Consider the following 24,692-nt stretch of genomic DNA (forward strand, 5'->3'; position numbering starts at 1 on the left):
AACAATAAGTTGCTGGCCCCGCCTCGTCGCAATGCAGCTAACGTTACCAACGGAAGTTAAGCGGTCGCTGGTGGCCGTCGTTTTCTGGCGTGTCAAAAGGGAAAAACGAACACATTTACTCGCCCCTTCCTTGAAGGTTTGATACTGTGGTGCATCGGTGGAAGAACGCTCGAAGGTAGGAGAACCGCGGGTTGTTTCACTCAACGAAGTTTGGCTAGCTAGCACTGCGTTCCGCCACTTTCGAGCGCTGATAGCCATCCACTGTCTGTCAACGCGCGTGGCTTCCTTTCACACATATCTGCTGCAATTCGAATTTCGAATGATCCTGGTTTGCATTTAGTTTGTGTTTTGCCACACTAAGCGGATGTCAATTGATTTGAACTTGTTCACTATTTGCATGCTTAATCGAAAGCGCGGAACAACAGCAAGAGATAGTCTTTCTTCCTAATGCCGCCCCCCCCCCCCCCTAAAAAAAACCCATAACAATGCAACGTGTGTGTATATTCTAGCAAGATGCGGGAGTGTGGCATGCTGGAGAGGGATCGGGTAGCTCTGCGGAGTGCTTCTCTCTGCAAGCAGCTGGTGGTAGATGAGCTTCTCATTCAGTTTCTGCTTCAGGACAACATCCTTACCGACAATATGGCTGAAGGCATCCTGGTATGTTTGTTTTTATCAGATCCTTTAACTGTGACGGAAATAGTAAACCTTTCAAAAGAGGCATCAGTAGATTCGAATGAATCATGCGTCACATAATATGCAAAGTAAACACTGGTGCCCTAAAAAAACCCAGCTACTGTGCATACAGAAGGGATGAGCCAGTTTTACTCTCATGTCTCCAATGGACATTTTCCTCAGGCCGAGCAAACGTCTCTGAAACGAAGTTGGTGTCTGCTGCTGCTCCTTCCCAAGCGAGGGCCGCGAGCCTTCAGCAGCTTCTGCTCGGCGCTCCGAGAAACCGAGCAGCTACACTTGTGCGAGCTGCTCACCCAATCGCAGGAGAAGGATGGCAAAGAGGCGCAAGTGAGTGAGCGTTTTAATCGGGCAATCCGTCAATGCTAATAATCTAAGTATCTTCGATGCTCACAGGGTTTCCGGCCTGCTGAGGAGCGTGAAGGACGGGCAGAATGGCAGCTAATACAGACATCAGAGAGGAGGAGAGAGGTGAGCCACCTAAGCTTCACTCTTGATACTCTTGTGAATGATTAAGTGGCCGGCGCGTAATTGAGCACAGTCACTCGCCAGACTTTACACGAGAGATACCTGCACAGCTGTGCCTTTGCTGGGACATTTGCTCCATTTACCTTGCTAAATGAAGTCAACAGATTGGCTGCACTAAAGTGAGCAATTATAAATGTTGAGTTGGATTATTTATTTCAATAAAGCTGCAGTGCAGGCTACAGTGAAGCCCTGCTATTCTCAGGCGATAAGGACCAATGTCCAAAGTAATAATTTTGTCACTTTGGCCACAAAATCAGCTAATAAAAGAGCAAAGTTCAGGCAATAGTTTTCTTAATCCATTGTGTGGTCGGTGGAGGCGACAATTGACTCTGCTTGCTAAATGAAGGTAATCTACATTTGACTTGGGTGCATTGAATTCAGTCGGTCTTTCTTTCAGAGATATAGCGACTCCTCTCTTCCACTTTCCACCCAGGAAGAAACCGTAGCAAAACGAGCCAGGACGCACGGTGAGATGTGACGCATCACTAATGTTTCTCGTGTCAATATTTTTCTGTTTCTGTAGACACACTCTTGTCAAGATTCAGAATATGAGTAATTAAATAAAACTTCTGGGACTACTCGGGGTGTTCTTCTCCTCAGCGGGTTAATTGTTTAGGTATCATATTACTGAAAGGGAGTGCAGTGCGGGTGCCACACCTTGTGAGTCACTCATGTGCAGGCTTGTAGTAGCGACTTTGTCACCTTAAAGTTGCCGGTGCGATGTAACGACATGAGACATTTTTTGCTTACTCTTATACAATCAAAATTTTTGTTTACAATTATTTCACTTGACAAGCTGGGTAGGATGTTTTTTATATTATGATTAAATATTATTCTATTCAATAATGTATATTATTTGTATTGAAGTGCAATATTTTGTGCATTGTTTTCAGAGTTTATGGAGCACAGCTTGGATGCAGACAGTCCCATCACTCATCCCGTCCTCCCTTGCACACATGACCTCTACCTCTTGCAATGCCTCAGGGTAAGGCAAGGATGCAGGCTGTCGGTTTGGCTCAGTAAAAAAAAAAACAACAACAACAACAGATATATCTAAATTGAATGTATCATAGATACTGTTATAATACTCTGGCGTGTCCAGTGGTGGTCTTGGCGAGTCAGCAAAAGGATAATTAAGATGAACAAATAGAAACGAAATAAAACATGAATCATGCTGTGCATAAATGAATTAGAAAACTTCCAAGAATAATTTTGGTTTTGTTTGCAATTGTGCTTGCTTTCTTTTATGTTAGGCCTTAGCTAGTGAAATTATTTAGTGTCGCCTTCTGGCTTTCCTTGATGCTCCACAAGGGGGTGCTAAATCCCCATACAAACGTCAACCCTTGACACGCCATGCATTCCAAAGTAGAAAACCATTTTACATACTATTTTGTAAAAAACTGAGATAAATCTGAACATGCTTTACATGCCAGAATCCACAACTGGTCTTGTTAATGATGTTCTGAATATTTTTTTAAATGTCCTGTAAAATAATCAGTTATAAATATTTTGAGGTAATAGTTGTGTAATATGAATATCCCTCCCCCCCTGTGTTGCAGTCCTATGTAATGACCTCATCCCCACGTGGTTATGCCCTGGTGATCAGCAATATAACGTTTGGCCCACCCGAGCTGGACCCCAGGAAGGGCGGCGAGGTGGACTACGAGGTGCTCGGCAAGCTTTTCACAGATCTGGACTACGCGGTGACGCTCCGCAGAGACCTGACGGCTGAGGTGACGCCGTCTCGCCCGCGCCGCTTCATCCTCCACCGCACCCCCAATTGAACATTTTACCGTCTTTTTATTTTTCCCAGGAAATGAGAACCTGCATCGAGAGCTTCCGCCGGCGTCCCGAGCACCGCTCGATGAACAGCTGCGTGGTTTGTCTCCTCTCCCACGGCATAGAAGGCGCCGTGTACGGCAAAGACGGCAAGCTCCTGCAGGTGTGCTGTCATCTTGCGCAACACCGAAGGAAAAACTTGTTGTTGACATCTAACCTGCCACCCACATTATGTCACATGTTCATATTTAGCTTCAGTGGGTGTTTGAGGCCTTTGACAACGTGCGCTGCCCGCTGCTGCAGAACAAACCAAAGATGTTTTTCATCCAGGCCTGCAGAGGAGGTAAGGAAGGCGACATGCAGAACTCGATGGCATGCCACATATAAAGTCCTAAAAAGATCAAATAGGGCTTGATGAGATGAGGAGCATAATTGAGATCTTCCACATTAACATTCCGAATCGGTTCAGTCTGACATTTGGTTTAACGTTGCAGCTTCCGTCTCCGCATACGCAATTGAAATTGTGTAAATCGCTTCTTTAAAAACACTAACGTTACTTCTCATTCTTGGAGCGCGTGGAAAGAATTGCCAACTTTGTGTTTTATTTATCACTTAAGTATGATAGTCGGTGTCTTATTGATTTCTTTTGATATTTTATTCTTTTAGTCATCTGTTGGTATTAAGCTCCGGACGAAAACCGCTTTGAAGATGGTTTTAAAAAGTCAAGGCTTCAATGAGGTCTTTTCTATAAAAAAAAAAAAAAAAAGTGCCAGCCCGTACAAATTAGTCCCAAGGACAACATAAGTAGCCCATGGCTCTTCTAAAAATAGCTCGCTATTCAAAGTGTGGTTTATGAAAAAATTAAAACAGAAGATTAATACTTTGTTTATTAATTTGAAGTTAACATGGTGCCCATTTCTTAATGTACAATATATCAACGTTTACCATGATGATTGGGGGGAAAAAAAAAGTGTAGCCAGAAGTTACAAACAAACAACTGAGCAAAAAGAACCACTTTGTTGTGTAAAAAAAAATAAAAATTGCCCGGTGAAGTTAATCATCTTCGACTGTGCGGTCAATTAGGCTCAGCCCCAATGCCGCGACAAGGCTAATGACGCCTAGCACAAATCTGCCGACCCCTCGCGAGTCTCCGCAATTAGTACAGCGTGGCCCTCTTCCTACCAGCCCGACACCGCAGGTGTGCTGCCAAAATACCATTAGGTGTGCTCGTCCCCTTCATCTGCAGTCAGACGGAAAAAAAAAAAAACATCTCTCAGTGAAATGACAAGTGTCTTAATACAAGTCATTCCCATCTCACAGAGGAGCTGGACTGCGGAGTGGAGCAAGTGGATGGGCCAGGAAGGAGCAGCTCACCCAGCTGTGAACAGCGGGACGCCGGGCGAGAAGGTCCCAGGGGCGCCGGTGCCAGACAGGGAGGGGATTTAGGACTGCCCAGGATTAAACTGCCCCAGCGGTCTGACATGATATGCGGCTATGCCTCTCTCAAAGGTCAGACCATTTGTAAGTTTGTCCCTTTTTTGGATATTCCTTTGTGGCCTTAGCTTCACTTGCCCTGGGCGCCTTTCTTGCTGTGGCACATCCCTTAGTCCATTAATTCATCCACTCGTTTAATTAAAATTACAGGCAATCCTTTACATTTGGATGCCTTTTAATTAGATTTAGATTCTGGGGGAAAATATTGACCACAAGTAGGGCTTGACGGATTAGTCATCCAAGTGATTGTATTGGCTAATAGTGTTAGTTTTTTCTTTTTAAAATATGAATCATTTTAGTCATTATTTTTTTATATTAATCGGCAAGTTAATCGGTGATCGGATGTGTTTGAATGTCACTATTGTCTTTAGTTCTAATATGTTAATGTGTAAACAAAAAAAACCCATTTATTAAAAAATCAAAATAAAAAAGTCATCTGACTTTAGCAGATTTTGAAAGAACTAATATTTGCCCATGAAATCAGTCTGGCGTCTGTAGAATCTCTTTGTGAAGACAAACTAATCAATAAGCGTTCTGGAATGCGCTCGGTTGCAGCTCAGCGGTTCCTCCGGGCCCGCTAGTCTCACTCGTGTTGACACCTTCCTGTAAACACATTCCGCAACATTACAGCTGTTATTTGTTGTCTCTCTGCTGGGATTCCCTTTGCTTCACAATCTTTTCACACACCTTTCTCTCTTTACCGTCGGCGCATGTACCCGACAAAACATGAAGCACAAACATTCCCGCTACACGTTTGTTTGCCGCTGCTCATCACGGTCTAGTGTTATGAAGCCGCTCGTATTTGCTTTTGCTCTTTTAAAGGCACGGCGGCCATGCGCAACACCAAGCGAGGATCCTGGTTCATCCAGGAACTCAACTCTGCTCTCCGCCTTCACGCCAGAGACACACACATGGCAGACATCCTGGTGCAGGTAGATTTCCGCTTCCGTCTCGATCCCTCGCTGCCATTTTGTAACTACGATAAGTCATCGCAAAGCCGATCGTTCGCTATTGGGGTCCGCAGGTCAACGGGCGGATCAAAGAGCGCGAGGGTTACGCCCCCGGCACGCCCCACCATCGCTGCAAAGAGATGTCGGAGTTCACCAGCTCCTTGTGTAAAGACCTCTACCTTTTTCCCAAATACCAGCCCCATTCTTCTTAATGCACTTACACACACGCACACTAGTGTGCTCACACGTCCCCTCATTCCAAGCGTATTACTGTCACACACTTTTGCATTCCAGCGTTACAAGGTCACACACACACACAGGCTGCCAAATATTTACTCATTCACAATTTCTGCATTAATGCTCCCTCAGCAAAACTCGGCACGTTTGACAGCGTTCACAATTCTGTGTCGAGGGTGTTCATCCCTCTTCTGGGTATTATTGAAAAAAAAAGTATTTTCTACACAGATCTATTTTTGTTTTGTTTTGTACAAATGTATTTTTAAAGGATTTTGTAAATGAACCCCCTCGCATTTTAATGTATTTGTTCAGCTTCAGCGTCGGTTGTCATGTTGCTGTGTACAGTAGTGAGAGACAGAGGGCAGCATTGAGCAACAAGGTTGGCGCAGCAGGTTTTTTTTTTTTTTCCTTCCTCCTCACCAAATAGGAGGTTCTCCAGCATTCCAAAATGTTTCCTACTCTCATGTCACCTTTTAGTCAGTTGAATCCCTCTGACATGGCTTTTACTTGAAGATGTTTGTGTTGTAAATATTTTTCTTTTACCCGTAGTCGCCCACCTCCAGTGTGAACTTTGAACTTTACGCTAACACCTAATCACGCTCCCCTCCGAGGGGGGTGCAACACATTTAGCGACACCCCTACTCAACCTTTTAGCGTTTATATTTTCTGTTATGTCATCCTATGTGATACAGTGACCAATGTACATCTCGTGTCTTCCAAATCGTTTCAGGAAATATGCAGATAAAAAAAAAAAACTGGTGATTTTCAGTGTATCGAAGCACTCCCCACTCAACTCAGACATCCAGCATTTGTCAATGCTGGATGTTCATTGATGTTTCCCAGAAAAGCCACAATGAGGCAACGTGCATTTGGTTACAGTGTTGTGGAGAAAGATACTAAGAAGCAGTATTGATTTGTCACCAAAGAGGCTTTGAAAGCATTTGCGTTCATGTGTTCTTGGATGTTGCGCTGTAACGATAGTAAAAGAATGGCAAAGAGGTCACCGTGCAGCGAGAGGATGTGATTTGCTGCCAAACTCTTGTGCAGGGATGGGAGGGGGGTTTATTTCTGTCATCGCTAATGACTGCCAAGTCTTCCTGACAATAAACAAGCTAATGTTGATCAACAAGTTTGTTTCTTTATTGTATTTTTTTTTTCCCACTGCTGTGAACATGGTGAGTCAGAAAAGTTCCAGGACTGGTAATCTAAGCTAATGCTAAATGCTATCCTTCAATGCATGCGTTGTCCCAACTTTTTTTTGCTCCTTGTTTTCTTTGCCCCGGTGTCATTGGTACCAGAAATCTTATGTTGGATCTAATTAGCTAGTAGGGCTACATTTCCCACAATTCTTAGACATAAGCAGGAAGTAGCTCTTGTTGTGGTTTTGACCAAAACGTGTTAGCAGTTAGCCTGCTAGTTTTTACGTGCTAAAACTAGTCCATTTCTGTCCCTTGTAATTGACGTGGCAAGTCGAGAGTCACCCTCGACTCTTTCACTCCAAATCTGTGCTGATCTCAAATCCACAGCAATGCCAACATTGTCAGAGGCATTTAGCAAATGAATTGGCTGTGAATGAGTTGATGCCTGCGACAACCAAGCTACGGAGGATCCAGGAAGAATGAGAAGGAGAATGGCGCTAATGGCATTAGACTCCAGGGGGGGGTTACTCCAAATGAGAAAACTTGTCGTTTGGATTTGAAACATGACCTTTGTGACACCAGTCCCGGAACTTTTCTGACATGCCGCTCACATGCCCTCCTCTGCATGTGATCCGTCTTGTTGCTGTGTTTGTGTGTGTTGTTGCGTTACGGCGTGTCCTCGCCACGCTCAGGTGTAGTGTAACTAGCCCATCCGCTATTCCGCTGCGCTCAGGTCTCTCCGTGCCCCGGGACGACGTGTGTCATTCTCGCCATTCAGTGATAATATTCAGAGTGTATCAGATGGAGGTCCAGGCCAGCTGTCCGGAGTCATTCCCTGTTGACGCACACACACACACTGCGACCGGCGGTCCGAGTAATACGTTTTCCTTTGGCTTGCCGTGGAGTTGTGAGATTAGGCTGATATGCGCCGGCGGTGTGGACCACAAAGCGAGACAGGGTTAAGGGGGATCTTCATGTTTCTGTGCCTTTGTTGTTGTCATGATGGTGGCACACACATGTTCAAGGATGTTGTCTCAGTAGCCCGCGGAGCAACCTTCAAGGTCGGACGTGATCCATTCTGGGAAGCTGGCCGACCTTTGTGGTGTTGGTATTTTGGAACAATTTACCCATTGGAAATAATACCAAGTCAATTACCGTGCATCCCTTCCAGGGTCAAACTCATTTGACTCGAGTCACCTGACCTGACAAGAGTCTGACTCAGGTTGGCCATAAATTGAGTCAAAACAAATCAAGTTTGGAAATAGTGTCCCAGTATGTGACCTTTTTAGAATTGAAAGGTTTCACTGTATTCTGTTAAAAGGATGTGAGTTCAATTCTCGGGCCCAAAAATATTTTTCCTTAGGAAGAGCATCAGTTGTAAAATTTACGCCAAATAAATCCTAAAACGACTCCTTGTGGTGACCCTTGGCAAGACAAGCCAAAAGTCAAAACAACAAGCACCCGTTAGCTTTTCCGCTTTGCACTGTCCGAGCTTCCATGTTGGGTATGATTTATTGGCGTGGCATTTTAGCGTTACGGGGATTGTCCTCGCATCATGGGCTGATAAGACGTGAGCTGTCATAGGGGTGTCGTGTGTGCCTTCCTGCTCACGTTGCAGGGGCAGCCCTATGGGGGAGAGGGGGTGCCCTTCCATTAACCCCCCCCCACTCCACTATACCCCAAACCCCCCTCTCCCCCCCTCTAAACGAACTATGTCCATCCGGCAAACACCTCTAATGGCCGGCTGGCAGGGCGGGTGCAACTAGAGTGTGTGTGTGTGTGTGTGTGTGTGTGTGTGTGTGTGTGTGTGTGTGTGTGTGTGTTATTAGGTGTCTGCAGTTCTAATAAAGGAAAGTGTCCTTCGCTGCCTCATCAGATGGCTTTGCTCTGCTTTGTCCGCCAGTCAGATTTCTCTCAGACCGTCTTTTCCGCAGCCCACGCTGGATACCCACCCACGGCCTCTGGACCACCTGAAGACCACCGCCAAGACCACCAGCGTCCACCCTTTGCCTTGGAAGTGTGTGTGTTTTTCTAAATGGGGAGTGAAACGGATGGTGGTGGATTGCGTGTGCCTTTAACTTGAACGCTGTGTGTGTGTCGGAGTGCGTGGAGCTCGTTGCAAGTTGGTGGGCCATGCCAGTGGAAATGCTGGGGCGTCCGGCGAGGTTATTTTTGGATCACTGACAGCGTGTCAATGGCTACAGATGCATCGCAAAGGAAGGCTCTGAGATACCAACAGACCTTGGTAGGTCTTTGCACATCTTCTATCTTCATGCTTGCCTGTTCTTCTCTGACGCTCTTCAAGCTCTTGCATCTCTGCCGCAGATGCATCTCCCACCTGTTGCACCCCTTTCCCCCTCCATCTCTTCCATTTTATCATTCACACTTCCTTGGTGGAAAAACATTCCTTGTCCGGCTGGGGTTTTTTTTTTTTATGCATCTATTTCATTTTTGGTGCCATCTCATTGTCAATGTCCTGAAGGTGATGAATACAAACTGTCGTTTGAATTTATGGCGTCCCCCTAAGCTCTTATCTGGGCCCTCTTTGCATTGCAGATCCTTAAGTGAATGTCCTTAAGTCCCTCGTCTTCTCCACAAGCTGCCGGCTTTTTTCACGTGTCGGCGCATATAAGTACCAAAATGCGGGAAACCTGAGCAGACAGGTTACGAAGCGTATTCAGAGGTGAAGTCATGTCACAATATCCTCGGGTTTTGCTCGTTTTTTTTTGTTTTTTTAAAGATTTATATAAGGATGGTATTTCCTGGTTTAGCAGTGACAGGCATTTGGTACCACGTTGAAATTGTAGAAACCATTGTAGAAATATTTACGCAAGCGCGGCTGCTATGATACTGCGTTTGCCTGCGAGAGGAAATCAGAGGCTTGAAGGATTTGAGGGTTTATATGCAGACGTGCTACAGGAGGATGCTGATCCGGGAGAAGGCAACGACTACTTGTATTTCCCCAGTGATTGAAATTGAAAAGTGTTAATATCCTTTAACCCTGAAAATAAATCATACTCCCAGGCACTTTTCGTGAAATACAGTGCAATAAAATCTGATTTTCACGGAGTTGTATAAGCACTTGACATGAATATTTTAGATGCTAACGGCCGTGTCAGCATAAACGAGTGACCGTTTTGACTTGTGCATAAATTCTTGTTACATCAGTGTAAAAAAAAAACTAAAATAGTACTAAACTCAAATATAAACATAAGTACAGAATCTTGTGGGTAAAAAGATTGTTGTAGTAATGATTCAACTCTTGTAATTAAGTCAAAATAAACAAGTTAAGACTCTAAAGTACAAAAGTAGAAATACGTTTTGATAACTTGGTGCTCATAGTGACAGAAGAAAAAATGATGTTTCTGTTCCTGTTTTTTAAAAGCTAAGCTTGACTTCAAAACAACTGTCGCTTTGATTATATTTATAAATCTTGTAAAAAATTCTGAAAATATTAAGTAACAGTCCAAGTAATCATGTCATTCAGCGCTACATGTCGGCAAGTTTCGCGGAGGTGCCCAATTTAGCATCCTAATACTTTTCAAATAAGACTTGCAACGAAATTCTTGCTTTGCAAATTGCTTTCTGTCATGTGGCGTTGATGACCTCAACGAGGACAAAGGCTTTGTACCCGTCATAAAAACAAGGGTTCTCCGAGGGGACGGCGAGGCTGTCATCGGTAGTGAAATAGATCTCGTAAGTCTCAAATGGTACATGCTAGCAAAGGGATAATGTTCACCTGCCAAATGTTTTGCAGCCATGCGAGCGATTAAGCCATTAAAACTTCACGTGATACTCGGGCCACTTGACACCCTCTTTCTCACTCCCTCCGTTGCTCGGGCGTCGAAATGAAACGACGCACCTCACCGCTGTGACGCCACGTCACATTACTTGTCATTGTTTTGGACGAAAGGCTAACAAGCTCCATCTTTCAGTACGACGGGCCTCGCGGGAGGGATGAGCGCCCGCCGAACAAGCGAGAAGTGCGGGGAAGTGTGTCACTGAACATTGGGTCACACCGTGTTCTAAATTTACCCACGAGTAAGGTTTCACCTCAGGGGAGGGGGCTCGAATGGATGGGGACCCGGAAGGGTGCCAGGGGGAACGTTTTGGGTGGAAGAGTGAGAGAGGAAGGTGAAATGAAACCTCGTCCCCATCTGTTTGGTACCTGGTACCAACTCAACTGAATCCACCTCCGTATTGTCTTCTGAGCAATATTGATCTGGATCACATTCATAAGCACATCTTTCATCGGAAAACACTTGACGATGACCTCTACTGTCATCTTTCTTCGAAGAGGCCTCCAAAAATGACAAGTTACTGTACACGGCTACCCGCCTCCCTCCATACCGCACAATGTCAACATGTCTCCTCTCCGTCAGCAAGTATTATTGTCATACTTTGAGCTTGTGCGCGGCCGGCACGCTGCCATTAGCCGAGCGCAGCAACGACTCGGTCGGAATCTGCTGGATCGGACCGCCGTGCAGGACTCTGAATTAAGAGCTGCTGACACTTTATTGTCAAGCTTCAAGTCTCCGCGTTAATCTCGGTGTGTCTTTCCACGCGTGTGTTTGTGTGTGAGACCGCTCGTACCTGGTCTGGCACATACGGCCAGGCGACAGGCCGCCGTGGCAAAAACGAGGAAGGGCAGATTTAAGGCGGCCATGTGAGGACGGGGAATTGCACTATGTTAGAGAGTGTCCAAAAAGTGAGTTGCAGAGGAGCGCTGGGAAATATGCGACAGAGGACCAACACTTTTGAGACGGTGCCGAACACAGATGAGTTGCCGGTAAGATTGTGAGATTATTCGTCGATATTTTCACAAAGAAGTGCTCAATGCATAGAAAATCCGACACATTTGTCTTTTTTTTTGCCGAGTCGACACACAATAATTAGAACATGACAGCTTGAGTTGTGTTTGGACGAGGCATGGTGTTGTTATTGTGCTGTTAATTAGGGCATGCATATGGTAACTCGTGGAACGCTTGCGCGTGTGTCCGCACGCACGTGCGCGTAGTGCCGGGATAATCTCCTGATCTATCTGCCAGCGGGTGGGTCAAATTTGATCATTAACCTTGTGCTGTGGGGCAGAGTTATATTGTTGTAAGGCCTCAGCACACAATCGGCGTGCCGTGTCGTGAGCTCATAAACACAAACGCGCGCAAATTTATGAATATGCGGCGCCCACTCTCATGAGAAAGCCCCGGAATGTGCAATTACACTTTGAATTAACTCTCAGGGTCACGCTGACCTTCAACCACTGCATTCATTAGATTTTGTCTCTGTTCCACATGGTGCACATAGATCGAGCAAAAACAAATACATAAAACATACATATATATATATATGTATATATATATATATATATATATACACATTTAAAAAAAAATATATATATATACACACACACCCTCACGCATGCATTTATATATATATGATGTTTGCATCTGAATGATTCTTCTATTAGATCAAACTCCAGTTTTGTATTCCCAGCAGAGCAACGACATGCAGGATCGTTTCCCTCTTTCTCGTCGTCCCAGGAGACTTACAATGTGCACTTTTTGTAGTGCGGTGGGAAAAAAGAAAGGAAAAAAAAAAGGTTAATGAGTGGAAGAGCTGCTCATTAAAGCTGACTACTTTTATGGAGTTTATTCAAGGAATAAAGGGCAGCGTGGTAATGAGCAAATTCATGGGTGTATTTGCCAGCTACCAACTGCAGAAGCGTGTGAAAGTTGCGCAAGGGTCACCTTGGGGCGCTCCAGCCGGTGCGTAAGCGACACCCGAGGTCACATGACTGTATCAGTGTAAATGCAAAGGTTGATAGATGGAGACAGCAAAGATACAAATGGAGCTTTCAATGTCTTTCCCACATTTGTTCTCGCTGAGTAAATATGCTATGAGGTAACGGACAATCTGCTCTCGTAAAGAAAAAACAAAAAGAGAAAAAAAAACGGAGAACCATTTTTTTCTACTGTTACTTAATTCCATTTCCTTTATTGAATTAAAACCCCGCTCAGAGGTCAAAGGTCACAGCAGCACGTCTCTGCTGCTTCTGTGAACAGTACGCAGGTTCTCCCGGTTAGCCGCGGCCTCTTTGATGGCTGATGTTGATGGATCGGAGGCGCGGCGTTAATGCTCGGCCCAGCGCGTCTGTTGTGCCGGACAGGTGACAGAACAAGGCGCACGACGCGGACGCCGCCAAGTCATGCCCGAGTCAAGTGATGAGGTAATCATCTGGTGGAGCCTTTTGATTTAGATTTTTAAAAAAAATGTTTTTCATTCATTTTTAATTGGGCTGATAATGGCGTGTGTGCATATTTTGATGCTGGCGCACTTCGGATTTGGTCACCGGGAATAATTATGAAAGGCGCGTGTTGTGATTTTAAATCATATTTTATAGTAATAATCTTATGATCAAGTTTTAATTTGAGCTGCTCAATATATTCTCATACAATGGGATTTCCTTATTTGATCTAAATTCTGAATTATTGAGTGAATATTTAGATCCATCTTTACGTGATGTTAATCTAAATAAATGTGAAGTACTGTTTCACAAGTATGGCCTTATGAAAGTTATCAATGTTTTTAACTGAGCATTTAAACTAGCGTGCAGCTATAGATACTGTATTTCCTAATTACTTACAAAATAAAACAGAAAGAAAATTCGAATTATAGTGACAATATCCTTTGTTTTCATCTTTGTCAATATTTGACATGGATAGATAATAGCTTGAAAGATTGGTAGATAGAATACAAAAAAGTAAACATTGTGGATTAGCCAGGACAAGGCAAACTCTCCGCTCCTGCTAAAATTTGTTGCCCACTGAAGCCCTTCAACATTGATTTTAATCACATGACAGCATGAGCGTTTTGTTCAGCCAATTTATTAGCTTTTTAAAAGTGATTCAATGAAAGGACATGTAGTTAAAGCAACGCTGGTAATGGGCAGTTGATTAACAAAATCAATACGACAAATGAAATAAATTTGTGGGATAGTAATTAACATCTTTTCTATAACCAAAAGAGAGGAGGGAGGGTCAAGGTAGCATCCATCTTTTTAGTTCATCATTCAGACATTTGATTGTTTGAGAACGGAGGGAACGACTTGATTGGTCACATTTTTCAAGCTTCATTTTATATCCCTGAGAATATTTTGGAATGGAATTTGGCAATGTTGTTGAAACGTCTCTTCTCTGTGGCATATCCAATTTACCGGAGATTTATCTTCACTTGACAGCGACTTTCTCCACCACTTTTGCAACAGTATGGGCAATCTGTTAGAGTCTTGCACCTGCTAGCTAGCATCTCACTAATGCCCCGGTGAGGATAAGCGGTTCAGAGAATGCATAAATCACAGACAGAGTCGTAAAAAAGGCCGACTTGAGTCCAATCGTGTGACTCGAGTTCCTGTAGCGTCATAATATCTGGTGCCATGTGGTTTAGGGTGTCGTTTCTATCCTACCAATTTTACGTTATAGTGCAACTGGGGTGTCGATTTATAGGCAGTTAGATGAGCTTTGGGTCCTCTTTGGGGCCTCCCGGCCAGCTCTCCTTTCCCGTGTGAACACGAGAGCCAAATGTGTATCCCGTCTGATTTAGCGTCTTGCTCCGCTGCGTGGCAACGGCTGCGACGGGATGCGGGCAATCTGCGAATGTGCTGGATTTCACAGGCGATCGGGCCGGATCGCTTGGCGTCATGTCGTGTGTCATGCTCACATGTGACCGGGCTTGAAGGTGTAAAGAGCGGAAGGGGAAGATGTGGTATGTTCTCCCTGTCCAGGATCTCCTCGTGTGGCCGGCGTCCAGAGCCGGACTCTGCTCGGGGAGGGGTTTTTCCGATCTCTATGCCCGTTTTGTCTATTTCTGTCCGCAGGGTATTCAGGTTGGTGTGTATCCCTTACAGGGGTCACCAATATGGTGCTGGCGGGCATCTAGCGGGTACTCAGAGAGGGAATACTCGGACTGGTATCGGTCTGAAAAAAGAGTGGTATCGGATATTTCTTCTCATTAAGCATGTGGCCCTTTTAGAGCGCCATGTTGTTAGTCAGTATTCATTTTTCTTTGTCATATTTTTTGCCCGCAGCTCTACGGGGAGTATAGGGAGCAGCTGGGAAACTTTTCCCGGCGGGAGGCAGCCCGTTTGCTGACAGAGCGACAATGGCAAAGACAGGCGGAAGAGAACAACGCGGCGGCGGGCAAAGGGGCGGGACGACGGCATCAGCATCCCGTCATCTTGGAGTCCCACCTCAGTCACAGCTCGTCCACCAAGAAGCCACGCTCCTACTCCAAATGTCAAGGTCACCTAGCCTAATGCTAAGACACAATGGAAAACCACATGAATGGGCAAACAGAAGGAACACAAAAGTTGCAGCAACACATGTAGACAAACAATATGACAAGATTCTCAGGCATATTTTTTATACTCTGCAAACAAATACTTTTACAGATTAATTAACTGAATAATTGCCATGTCCATAATTAATATTATAAATGTAGTTAGTGTACTATGAGAAAAATGTACTAAAATAGGATTGTACGTGTCATGTTTAGTCAGTTTCATCTTTTAATGAAGTCCTTTGATTTCATCGTCCTCATGATTACTCGCAGCGATTGTTGCAACAACTGAGTGTCACAAAGGAGCTTCGCCGATAAATGGAATCATTCATTTCCGCTCTAGATTGCTTGGTTCGTGCGCAGCGCTACATCGTGAACAAGATGGGGGAAGACTGGATTTTCCTGGTCCTCCTTGGCCTGACCATGGCGCTGGTCAGCTGGAGTATGGACTACGCCAGCGCCAAGAGCCTCCAAGGTAGCGGGGTCGGCAGGGGGAGGGGTCAAATCTACAGGTTTACATTTGAATGATCTCTTCGCTCCTTCAGCCTACAAGTGGATGCACGGGGAGCTGAAGGGCAATGTGGCACTCCAGTACCTCGCCTGGATTAGCTACCCCATGATCCTCGTCATGTTCGCCTCCCTCTTCTGTCACCTGGTTTCCCCGCAGGCCATCGGTAAGCTACGCTCCATTCCGCTGCCCCCACATCATCCATCAACCCCTCTCACCGCTTTGTTTACATCCAGGTTCCGGTATCCCGGAGCTTAAAACCATCCTAAGGGGCGTAGTTCTGAAGGAGTATCTGACCCTGAAGGCCTTCGTGGCTAAAGTTATCGGATTGACAGCGGGTTTGGGCAGTGGGATGCCAGTGGGCAAAGAGGTAAAGTGGTGTTGTACTTACTAGAGCTCCCATTTTGACTCACTGTACTTGAATTAGGATTGCAAATAGGTGGAACATTTCTGTCAAATTGCTTCCTCTAAAAAAAAAAAACAAAAAAAAAACATTCAGTCAACATTCTGCTTGAGGCTTTTTTTTTGTCTTTTTACTGATTCTTCATGAGGAAAAGTTAAAAAGTAGAAGACAATTCAAATGAATGAAAATGACAGACTCCTTTAAAAGCAACTAGTGATTAGCAATTAGCGGCTAGTTGATGGTAGTAGTAAAGTTGAATCGTTGACTCGTGTACAAAACCTGGCCAATGTGTTGTGGTGGTTTTGTGCCAGCATAACAATCTTGAGATTTGTCTAAACTAAAAACACACACACACACACACACACACACACACACACACACACACACACACACACACACACACACACACACACACACACACACACACACACACACACACACACAAACAAGTAATATGTAATTTACTGTCATCTTTATCCAATTTAGCATTTTTTTATCAATCAGTTCACAATGTTAACTAAACTATGGGAATAATTTTTGATAGTAAATCCAATTTTTTTCTTCTCAGTTTCAACACTAAAATTAAAGCAGGTAAATATTTCATGTGCAGTGAATTTTCACTTTTTGTGCTATTTTGCTTTTCCCCAAGTCAAGTACTTTTTTCAGTACTGAGTGGGAGTCATTTTGACATCTGTGAGTAAACAAGCTTTCCATCCTCATTTACTATCCAGCATCGCCGCCATCGTCACTTTTTACTCTCCCCTCATTCCTCTTCCACTCTATCTACTTTTACCACAAGTTTAGAAGATAATAAATCATCAGCTGTCTTATTGTCCTACCCAGCCTCCCCTCGCTGATTATTCAAGTCTTCCAAGGAGTGCATTACTCCCCCCTCACTCCACCCGGCATAGTTGCAGCGAAGGCTATCTCAGCCCGGCAATTAGGCCCTGATTGATGTGTTTCGATACCACGCGACCCATTTCAGACACGGATGTTTTACACGCCATCGTCAGTGTTTTGTATGTGTCTGTCATCTGCCTCCTCCTCCCTCAGGGTCCATTCGTCCACATCGCCAGTATCTGTGCTGCAGTGCTGAGTCGCTTCATGTCCATCTTCTCTGGCGTCTATGAGGTAAGATGAAGCCTCAGGCAAAAGTGTCGTTTACCACCCTCTTCCATCCTAAATGTTGTTCAACTCTTCCCATTTTGGTAACTCTGAAAAAAAAATGATTTGAAACAAAAAATACATGTTTGGAGACTACGCCAATGTATCTTGACTTGATATTTTCCAATTCAGTGGATGATCTATTCATAATCAGCCCGTCGGTCTAATTTGAAAAGAAAATGGGAAAAGTGTTTTTTTTTTTCTCCCATCCACGGTACCCACCGTGCATTTAATGCTTTTGTTTTGCGCCCCCCCCAATAAAAAAACACCTTGTCTCTTTGCGTCTCATCATATTAATAGCGTGATGCTAATGTGTAATGATGTTGACCTCTCATGACCTATTTGTCCCCGCCCCTTTTTGCTCTCTCATTCATTCATCCCAACTGCTTTGCCCCCTTCCCGTACTTCCCCGCTTCCTACTGACCTTTGAACCCTAGAATGGCACCCATAACCGGGACCTGTTGGTGTGTGCGTGTGCTGTGGGAGTGGCCACTTGTTTTGCTGCTCCAGTGGGAGGCAAGTCCCACATGGATGACCTCAAAACGGAACCTCAGACATCAGAATAAATGACTTAGACTGTAAAAAAAAATGTTTAGATGACACGTCCTAAAACTTATGAGCAAATACTGAAGCATTCATTTGATTTTTTTTTTTCCCAAAAGCATGCGCTTCCTCGCTCTTATTATGCCCCCCAGCTGAGTTGTGATGTTTCCTCACACCTTTATTACCACCTCTTGTAAAAATCCATTGAACATTATTTATTCACTTTATCCAATTTTGCTTCCCCTTTGTCACATCACCCCATCTGCCGCCCCCCCCCCCCCCACCGTCCTCCCATCCTCTCCTGTCTGCCTTCACCTGTTTTTTTTGTCTATCTGTCCCATCAATCAATCAATCCCCTCCTCCCCCCCTCAATGAAACCCTTTTCCCTCCTCCCCACCCTCCCGTTGTCTGTGTCAGTAGAACCCTTACGGTTACACAGATATTCTGACTGTTGGCTGTGCTGTCGGGGTGGGATGCTGTTTCGGCACTCCACTAGGAGGTACTGTACAACTTTGCACCCTTCACTACCCCCCCCCCTACCACCACAGCATGGCTTTCACAGCTCTTTTTGCTGTTTTTTTTTATACATAAATAAATCATTTTTGTTTTTATAATTAAAGAACGTTTGAAAAATTGAGAACATTAAAAAAAAACACCAGGAGGCAGTATAATACATTCACGCAAATATAAATTAATATAATATTAATAATAATGTTATAATTAATTCTTCTTCTACTACCGCCATAAGATACCTACTAACTTGCTGTGGTATTAGTCATTTTTCATAGAGGATAAATAAATAAATGAATAAATGAATAAATAAATAAATAAATAAATAAATAAATAAATAAATAAATAAATAAATGAAAATTTTTTTATTATATATATATATATATATATAGGCCTGTGAGTATTGTTATATTATCTGACTACATGTGTCATTCATCCGCTTCTGTTCAAGTATCTGTTTCTTATAAAGCGACTATTGATGCTAACAATACATATCAACGGCGTTTTACATTGTGTGTTAGCATTAAGCTAAGCGTACTTTCACATGGTAAAGCCATATGGCTTTTTCTTTATTTAATGTTTAGTTTTAGATTAAATTTCAACAGCAAGCTTGACGCTTCAGTTTGGAAACTTATTCACTTGTCAGAGCAACAATATCAAAAACTCGCAAGTTGGGTCACTTGTAGCTCAAGACACCACAGTATTAACTTTAAGTCAAGTCACTAATACGTGCCTGGTGTCTATACTTAATAAGAATGCACTTGTGTGTTTTATTGGCCCTTCTTTTGAGTATGATCAGACCCTCAACTCCAAGTGTTTTTTGTCTCCCTCAGCATATTTGAACTCATTTCTCTACACCCTTCACATCGTCTCCCTCGTTGACCAATTCTTCCCTCATGTTTCCCTCTAATCCTTCTCGCTCTTCTCTCCTCCATCCCTCCTTTCGTCCCTTTTTCTTTTTCTCTCCTCCTCCACCACCAGGGGTGTTGTTCAGTATTGAGGTCACGTCTACCTACTTTGCAGTGAGGAATTACTGGCGGGGATATTTTGCCGCCACATTCAGCGCCTTCATATTCAGGGTGCTCTCTGTGTGGAACAAAGATGCTGGTGAGACACACTTCACACACTCTCAAACACACACTGGAAATACTGCAGCGATGGCTACTTTTTATAGAAAGTAGCCGGTTGTGACAGCAAAGTCCGTACCGCAGTGGGTTTGCACTGTTGCCCAAAACTAATTGGAATTGCAAAAGTAATTGGACAATCAACGAGTTGTCTTCTTACACCACCTACATGATAAGATCAAACCATCAAGTGTCAGCTGGAGTGTAGATTTCCATCTTTTCAGTATCTAGGAATAACAAGTTTGGGTTTGGAACATGAATTGGATCTGTGTGAAATCAAAGCGGTGAGGTAGGACCCGAATGCAAGACTCAACTAAATTGGGTCTGAGGCATGAACAAGAAATAATTCCGAAACTGGCGCAGAGACAGTTTAATTAATTAACAAATTAATGAATGTGCTAATTAAGCCATGAAAACTCAGATTCCCCCCCCCCCCCACCTCCGGAAATTATTCATTTAAAAAATTAAATAATTTGCTTATGTATTTTTTGTGTGAATATTTAACCACAAAAAATTCAGTAAAATGCTCCTTTTCACATCCAAGCCATTTTATTTTTGGAGGATATTTGACTTAATTTTAAATTAAATAATTTACTGATGTATTTTTTTTTGTGAATATTTAACCACAAAAATATCAGTAAAATGCTTCTTTTCACATCCAAGCCATTTTATTTTTGGAGGATATTTGACTTAATTTCTCAACGGATTCTCACAAAGCTTTATGTCAAAAGTCCAAATTGCATGGGAATACTAAATCCAGTTGAAATATAGGCCCTGACAACTACAATTTGAATGATTATATCACATTAAAGCCATCCCCAGATAACGTGAAAAATGTGACCTTGAGGGCTGGTTAGCAGACGAGGAATGAAATCAGAGCGATCTGATTTGGTTATGTAATGAATTAGTATCCCAGACCGTATGCGATTGAATTATTTCCTCCTGCAGGAAAAAATACACTTCAACTAACGTGTTTTTGTTTCTCCTCCGACAGTCACAATCACTGCTCTCTTCAAAACCAACTTCCGCAAGGATTTCCCCTTTGACCTGCAGGAGCTGCCGGCGTTCGCAATCATCGGGTAATGCGTCATCGTGCGCAATTAAATGAAAACCTATCTGAAGGGATTGGTCTCTTGGCTTTCAGAATCTCGTGCGGCTTCCTGGGGGCCTTCTTTGTCTACTTGAACCGACAGGTGGTTCTCTTCATGAGAAGACCCACGGCGCTCACGCGCTTTCTGACGAAGCAGTGAGCACACACACACAAACACACACACACACTTGAACATCTGCCGACATTATTTAGTGCGGCTCTCTTCTTTGAGCTCATCGGTGTCGTGGTGGCGCAAAGCAGGAGAGCTTTAATAACCTTTTGGCGAGGTATTCGCTCAATGTCTGCTCCCCTGCGGCCCGACAATCTGGAAGCACTCATCGCCGCCATTAGGGAGGCAAGCAGAACCGTGTGTGTGTTTTTTTCCGTTTTAATCCAATGTTATTGTTTTGATGTGCTTGTGTCCAGTCGGTTGATCTATCCAGGCGCAGTCACGTTGATCATCGCCACCTTCACGTTCCCTCCTGGATTCGGACAGTTTATGGCTGGCGAGGTGAGGATGGATTAGATACAGCTTTTATTTAAAAAAAATATCATGGAGGATGACTGTTTTCTCCGGCTTTCATTTTTTCTAGTTTTAGCATTCTGTACTATTACATCATTTTACTTTTGTCATCTCCTTTGCCAAGTTTAGCCTGTGGCGACATGAGCAATAATAAAATGCAGCGCTCTTCTGCATTTTGATTGAATTCAACCTTTCTGTGAGATGATGTTTGGAGTTTTACAAGCAAGCGTGTCCGTGACAGCTCATGCCCAGAGAGTGCATCAACTCCTTGTTCGACAACTTCACCTGGACCAAAATCTCAACATCCGCCCTTCCGGCCGGCCTGGGCCGCTCGGCCGTGTGGCTTCACCCTCAGGTCAGCGTTTTCGTCATCCTCCTCCTCTTTCTCGTCATGAAGGTGAGAAGCCACACACACGCGAACAGGACACAACATTAGGTACACTTGCGCAATAAAATGCAGGCGTTCTCGTTTGCAGTTCTGGATGTCAGCGGTTTCCACCACCATGCCCATCCCCTCGGGCGCCTTCATGCCAGTGTTCATATTAGGTAAGAGGATTTTTTTTTTTTTTTGGTTGTAATGCGAGCATCGCCGGCTGCTGACCTCGGGGCAGCTTCTTCAACAGCAAGTCTTATCTCGCTGCTGTAGGAGCTGCTTTTGGTCGCCTGGTAGGGGAGATCATGGCCACTCTCTTCCCAAACGGAATCCTGTTTGACGGGATCGTGTATCGAATCCTACCGGGAGGCTACGCCGTCATCGGTCAGTCCCAGAATATTAGAATAATCGATGAGTTATCGGTTCACAGATGCGTTATCCCAAACTGTCCTCTTTTCCCTTCTCAGGTGCGGCCGCCATGACGGGAGCGGTGACTCACACAGTTTCCACGGCGGTGATCTGCTTCGAGCTGACGGGTCAGATCTCCCACATCCTGCCCATGATGGTGGCAGTCATCCTGGCCAACATGGTGGCCCAGGGTCTGCAGCCTTCGCTCTACGACTCCATCATCCAGGTGAAGAAGCTCCCGTACTTGCCTGAGCTGGCCCTCGGGCACATCAGGTAAAGCGGTAATCCGGATGTCATGAGCCCGAAAGGACGGTCGCCTTCAGTGATGTCCGGCGTGTTTCTTTAGCAAGTACAACATCTTTGTGGAAGACATCATGGTGCGCAAGGTCAAGTTCTTGTCGTCTCACACCACCTATCGGGAACTGAATGACCTGCTAGACACGACGACGCTAAAAACCATCCCCCTCGTTGACTCCAAAGGTTAGAAGAGCTAAAAACTTCAGACGACAATGCCATTCATGCACACGAGGCCTCACCGTTCTTTTCTTTGCCTGCAAAGAATCCATGATTCTTCTGGGCTCCATCGAGAGGATGGAGCTCCAAGCCGCCATCGACTGGTGGCTCTCGCCAGCCAGGCGGGTCTTTGAGACATCTCAGAGTTCACCGGGCCAATTTTCCAAACTCAGCTGGGAGTCGTTTAGCTTCGTGGACGAGGAAGGCGCTAACGACGGCGTGGACAAGGTGAGGATGATGAACGTGGCTTGCTACAGCAAGATGGACGTAAACGCGTGTTTCCATTTCAGAGTGTGCCGGTAATGGATGAATGCAATGGGCCCATCCCATCGCCGAAAACTCAGGAGCCTTCCAGCAATCACACAAGCACAGGTAAAGAAGCAAAGGCAGTTTCCTTCCAGAGTCCCAACGTGTTTTGGAATTAAATAATCGATTATTAAATGAATTGACAACTACTTTCATAATTGAATAATTGTTTAATATTTTCACTTCAGACAAGCGCAAAACGCCTTCGGTCCGAAGGACCTTCCAGAGACTCTTTTCCTCGTCGTCGTCGTCGACCGGACAGACCGACGTACAGGTCCGTCGCCCTCTTGCCGTTTTGCACATGTGATGTGAGGGACTGATAATGTCCAAGATGGCAGCTTGCTTAACATTCAACATTTTATCCATCCATCCAGGAAACAGCTCCCCCTACATTAGCTGACACTATGTCCCCAGAGGAGGTACACCATCGTCGCCACCGCTCAGCATCATCAGATAATAAGTCAGGTTAGCGTACGATCATTGCGGTCCTGTCATTGCGCAGATCAAAGCCTGGGAGGAGGCCCAGATGGACAAGCCAATGGATATGGAGCAGATTCGCATTGACCCCTCCCCTTTTCAACTGGTGGAAAGAACGTCTTTGCACAAGGTAAGCGACAGCGCAGGTTAAAGTTCAAATCGGAATTTCACGCATGCAACATATATACATTATGTATCGTAACATTTGCCATTTGACCTGTTTTCAAATCCATCGTAAGTGTAAGGGACGTGCTAAAGAGCAGCCACGCAAACAGAATGCTGTCACATTCCAATACGTTTAACGCTGACTGGACGGCGCCCCCCCCCTCCTCCTCTTCCTCCTTTCTGTTATTACTCAGACCCACACTCTGTTCTCTCTGCTGGGTCTGAGTCACGCCTACGTCACCAGTATTGGCAAGCTGGTGGGTGTGGTTGCACTCAAAGAGGTAAGGCGTTTATTTGTTGATTTTTTTTTTTACTCTCAGTGATTTAATGGGAATTGATTGTCTTCTTCTGTGCTCCCAGTTACAGAAAGCCATCGAGGGCTCGACTCGGAGCGGCGTGAGGCTCCGCCCACCGTTGGCCAGCTTCCGGGACGCCAGCAGAAAAAGCAAGCACCAGCCACCTTCCTCCAACCCTGCCTCTCCCACGTGGGATCGGGACCTTTGGGGTGAAGGGAGCAGAAGGGACGGGGAGCCGGCGAGGGAGGACAATCCCCAAGGGATGCCCGCCCGCGACGCCCCGTCCTCGCCCAGCGGAGGCGACTCCGAGCCGGCGTCCCCGTCTACCTCCTCGCCCACCGACTCGCCGGGCTCACCCGAGGGGCCCGTCCTCACGCTGTCCTCCTTGCACAAGGAGCAGGAGAGCGAGGAGTCAGACGAGCCCATCTAGGAAGGAGTCAAGTCACAAACTTTGCGCTCTCAGCGCGCCAACTTTTTCTACTCCCCCCCCCCCCCCCCCCCACATTCTTCAAATTTCAGGTGCCTTCCTGTATCTTTCACAAACTCTTTTGACAATCTGTCCTACACGACATCGATTTCGTACAGTCACCAAGAAGCTCCTTGAAAGACTGGCAGTGCTTAATGACGACCATGAAATATGTTGAGATAGACTTCTTAATCACTTTGACCTCAACGAGGGTTTACTGTTTACTGATGAAGGTTAATTTAATTGTACAATTTATAATTATATAATTGCTGTAGAATCACCCGTAAAGGTCTGTCATTTTTAAAAATAATAAATGGCGAAAATTATGAAGAATTGCTTTTTTAACTATTCATTCACACTACTCAATATTGACGCTCATCCACTTTAAAAAATTGTCAGTAAGGTTGATGATTATTGGCGATGTAAACCGCTCTGTCATTCGTTGGACGATTCAATTTGTCATCGTTGAGTTTTGCCGAGAAATGTTCAGAATGGGCCAAAATAAACACGCATGCTAATGTTAGCTAATGCCAGTAACACAATGTGCCACAGTATCATCATCAACATCCCAAATTGAAGAAAAGCGGAGTTGGCTGACGAGAGACAAACGCACATATGCACGAGACGTTTTGCTTTGTCTGTTTATTTGCTCCACAGGAGGAGACGAGAAAA

At 44.7% G+C, this 24,692-nt stretch overlaps 2 protein-coding genes across 5 annotated transcripts; both read left to right on the forward strand.

Moving 5' to 3' along the window:
* casp2 (caspase 2, apoptosis-related cysteine peptidase) lies at positions 1-6,796 on the forward strand. Its single transcript, XM_085917863.1, has 12 exons — positions 1-175; positions 510-657; positions 856-1,020; positions 1,087-1,161; positions 1,616-1,685; positions 2,112-2,203; positions 2,778-2,951; positions 3,032-3,160; positions 3,250-3,340; positions 4,318-4,518; positions 5,314-5,423; positions 5,516-6,796. Exons 2-12 carry the CDS (start codon positions 514-516, stop codon positions 5,651-5,653), a joined length of 1,389 nt encoding a protein of 462 aa, XP_085773989.1. The 5' UTR covers positions 1-175; positions 510-513; the 3' UTR covers positions 5,654-6,796.
* Positions 6,797-9,011: 2,215 nt separating this feature from the next.
* On the forward strand, positions 9,012-24,247 carry LOC147052429 (chloride channel protein 1-like). 4 transcript variants are annotated; one of them, XM_085917846.1, is made up of 23 exons: positions 9,012-9,062; positions 14,901-15,114; positions 15,495-15,626; positions 15,697-15,825; positions 15,896-16,029; positions 17,116-17,193; positions 17,664-17,742; positions 19,261-19,386; positions 20,398-20,482; positions 20,548-20,649; positions 20,920-21,004; positions 21,258-21,413; positions 21,493-21,562; positions 21,663-21,773; positions 21,857-22,070; positions 22,144-22,277; positions 22,357-22,538; positions 22,601-22,682; positions 22,805-22,890; positions 22,991-23,035; positions 23,119-23,223; positions 23,453-23,539; positions 23,619-24,247. In XM_085917846.1, the coding sequence occupies exons 1-23, from the start codon at positions 9,012-9,014 to the stop codon at positions 23,982-23,984; spliced, it is 2,853 nt and encodes a 950-aa protein (XP_085773972.1). In that variant the 3' UTR covers positions 23,985-24,247. The 4 variants fall into 4 exon arrangements, with proteins under 4 accessions (XP_085773972.1, XP_085773973.1, XP_085773970.1 ...); XM_085917847.1 differs by lacking the exon at positions 17,664-17,742 and adding an exon at positions 18,190-18,268; XM_085917844.1 differs by lacking the exon at positions 17,664-17,742 and adding an exon at positions 18,190-18,268 and having other exon boundaries at positions 14,901-15,112; positions 15,472-15,626.
* Positions 24,248-24,692: the final 445 nt, after the last annotated feature.

This window comes from Syngnathus leptorhynchus, chromosome 8 (assembly GCF_054491065.1).
Source record: "Syngnathus leptorhynchus isolate UIUO chromosome 8, UIUO_Slep, whole genome shotgun sequence".
In the NCBI taxonomy this organism is placed as follows: domain Eukaryota; kingdom Metazoa; phylum Chordata; class Actinopteri; order Syngnathiformes; family Syngnathidae; genus Syngnathus; species Syngnathus leptorhynchus.

Excerpts from the sequence above, each read along its gene's own strand:
- casp2 (XM_085917863.1), top strand. The coding sequence starts at position 514 with ATGCGGGAGTGTGGCATGCTGGAGAGGGATCGGGTAGCTCTGCGGAGT. Across the intron at positions 2,952-3,031 it reads GCAGAGACCTGACGGCTGAG|GAAATGAGAACCTGCATCGA; the intron begins GTGACGCCGTCT and ends TATTTTTCCCAG. Across the intron at positions 3,161-3,249 it reads AAGACGGCAAGCTCCTGCAG|CTTCAGTGGGTGTTTGAGGC; the intron begins GTGTGCTGTCAT and ends GTTCATATTTAG.
- LOC147052429 (XM_085917843.1), top strand. The coding sequence starts at position 11,505 with ATGTTAGAGAGTGTCCAAAAAGTGAGTTGCAGAGGAGCGCTGGGAAAT. Across the intron at positions 15,826-15,895 it reads GGTTTCCCCGCAGGCCATCG|GTTCCGGTATCCCGGAGCTT; the intron begins GTAAGCTACGCT and ends GTTTACATCCAG. Across the intron at positions 18,269-19,260 it reads TTTCGGCACTCCACTAGGAG|GGGTGTTGTTCAGTATTGAG; the intron begins GTACTGTACAAC and ends CTCCACCACCAG.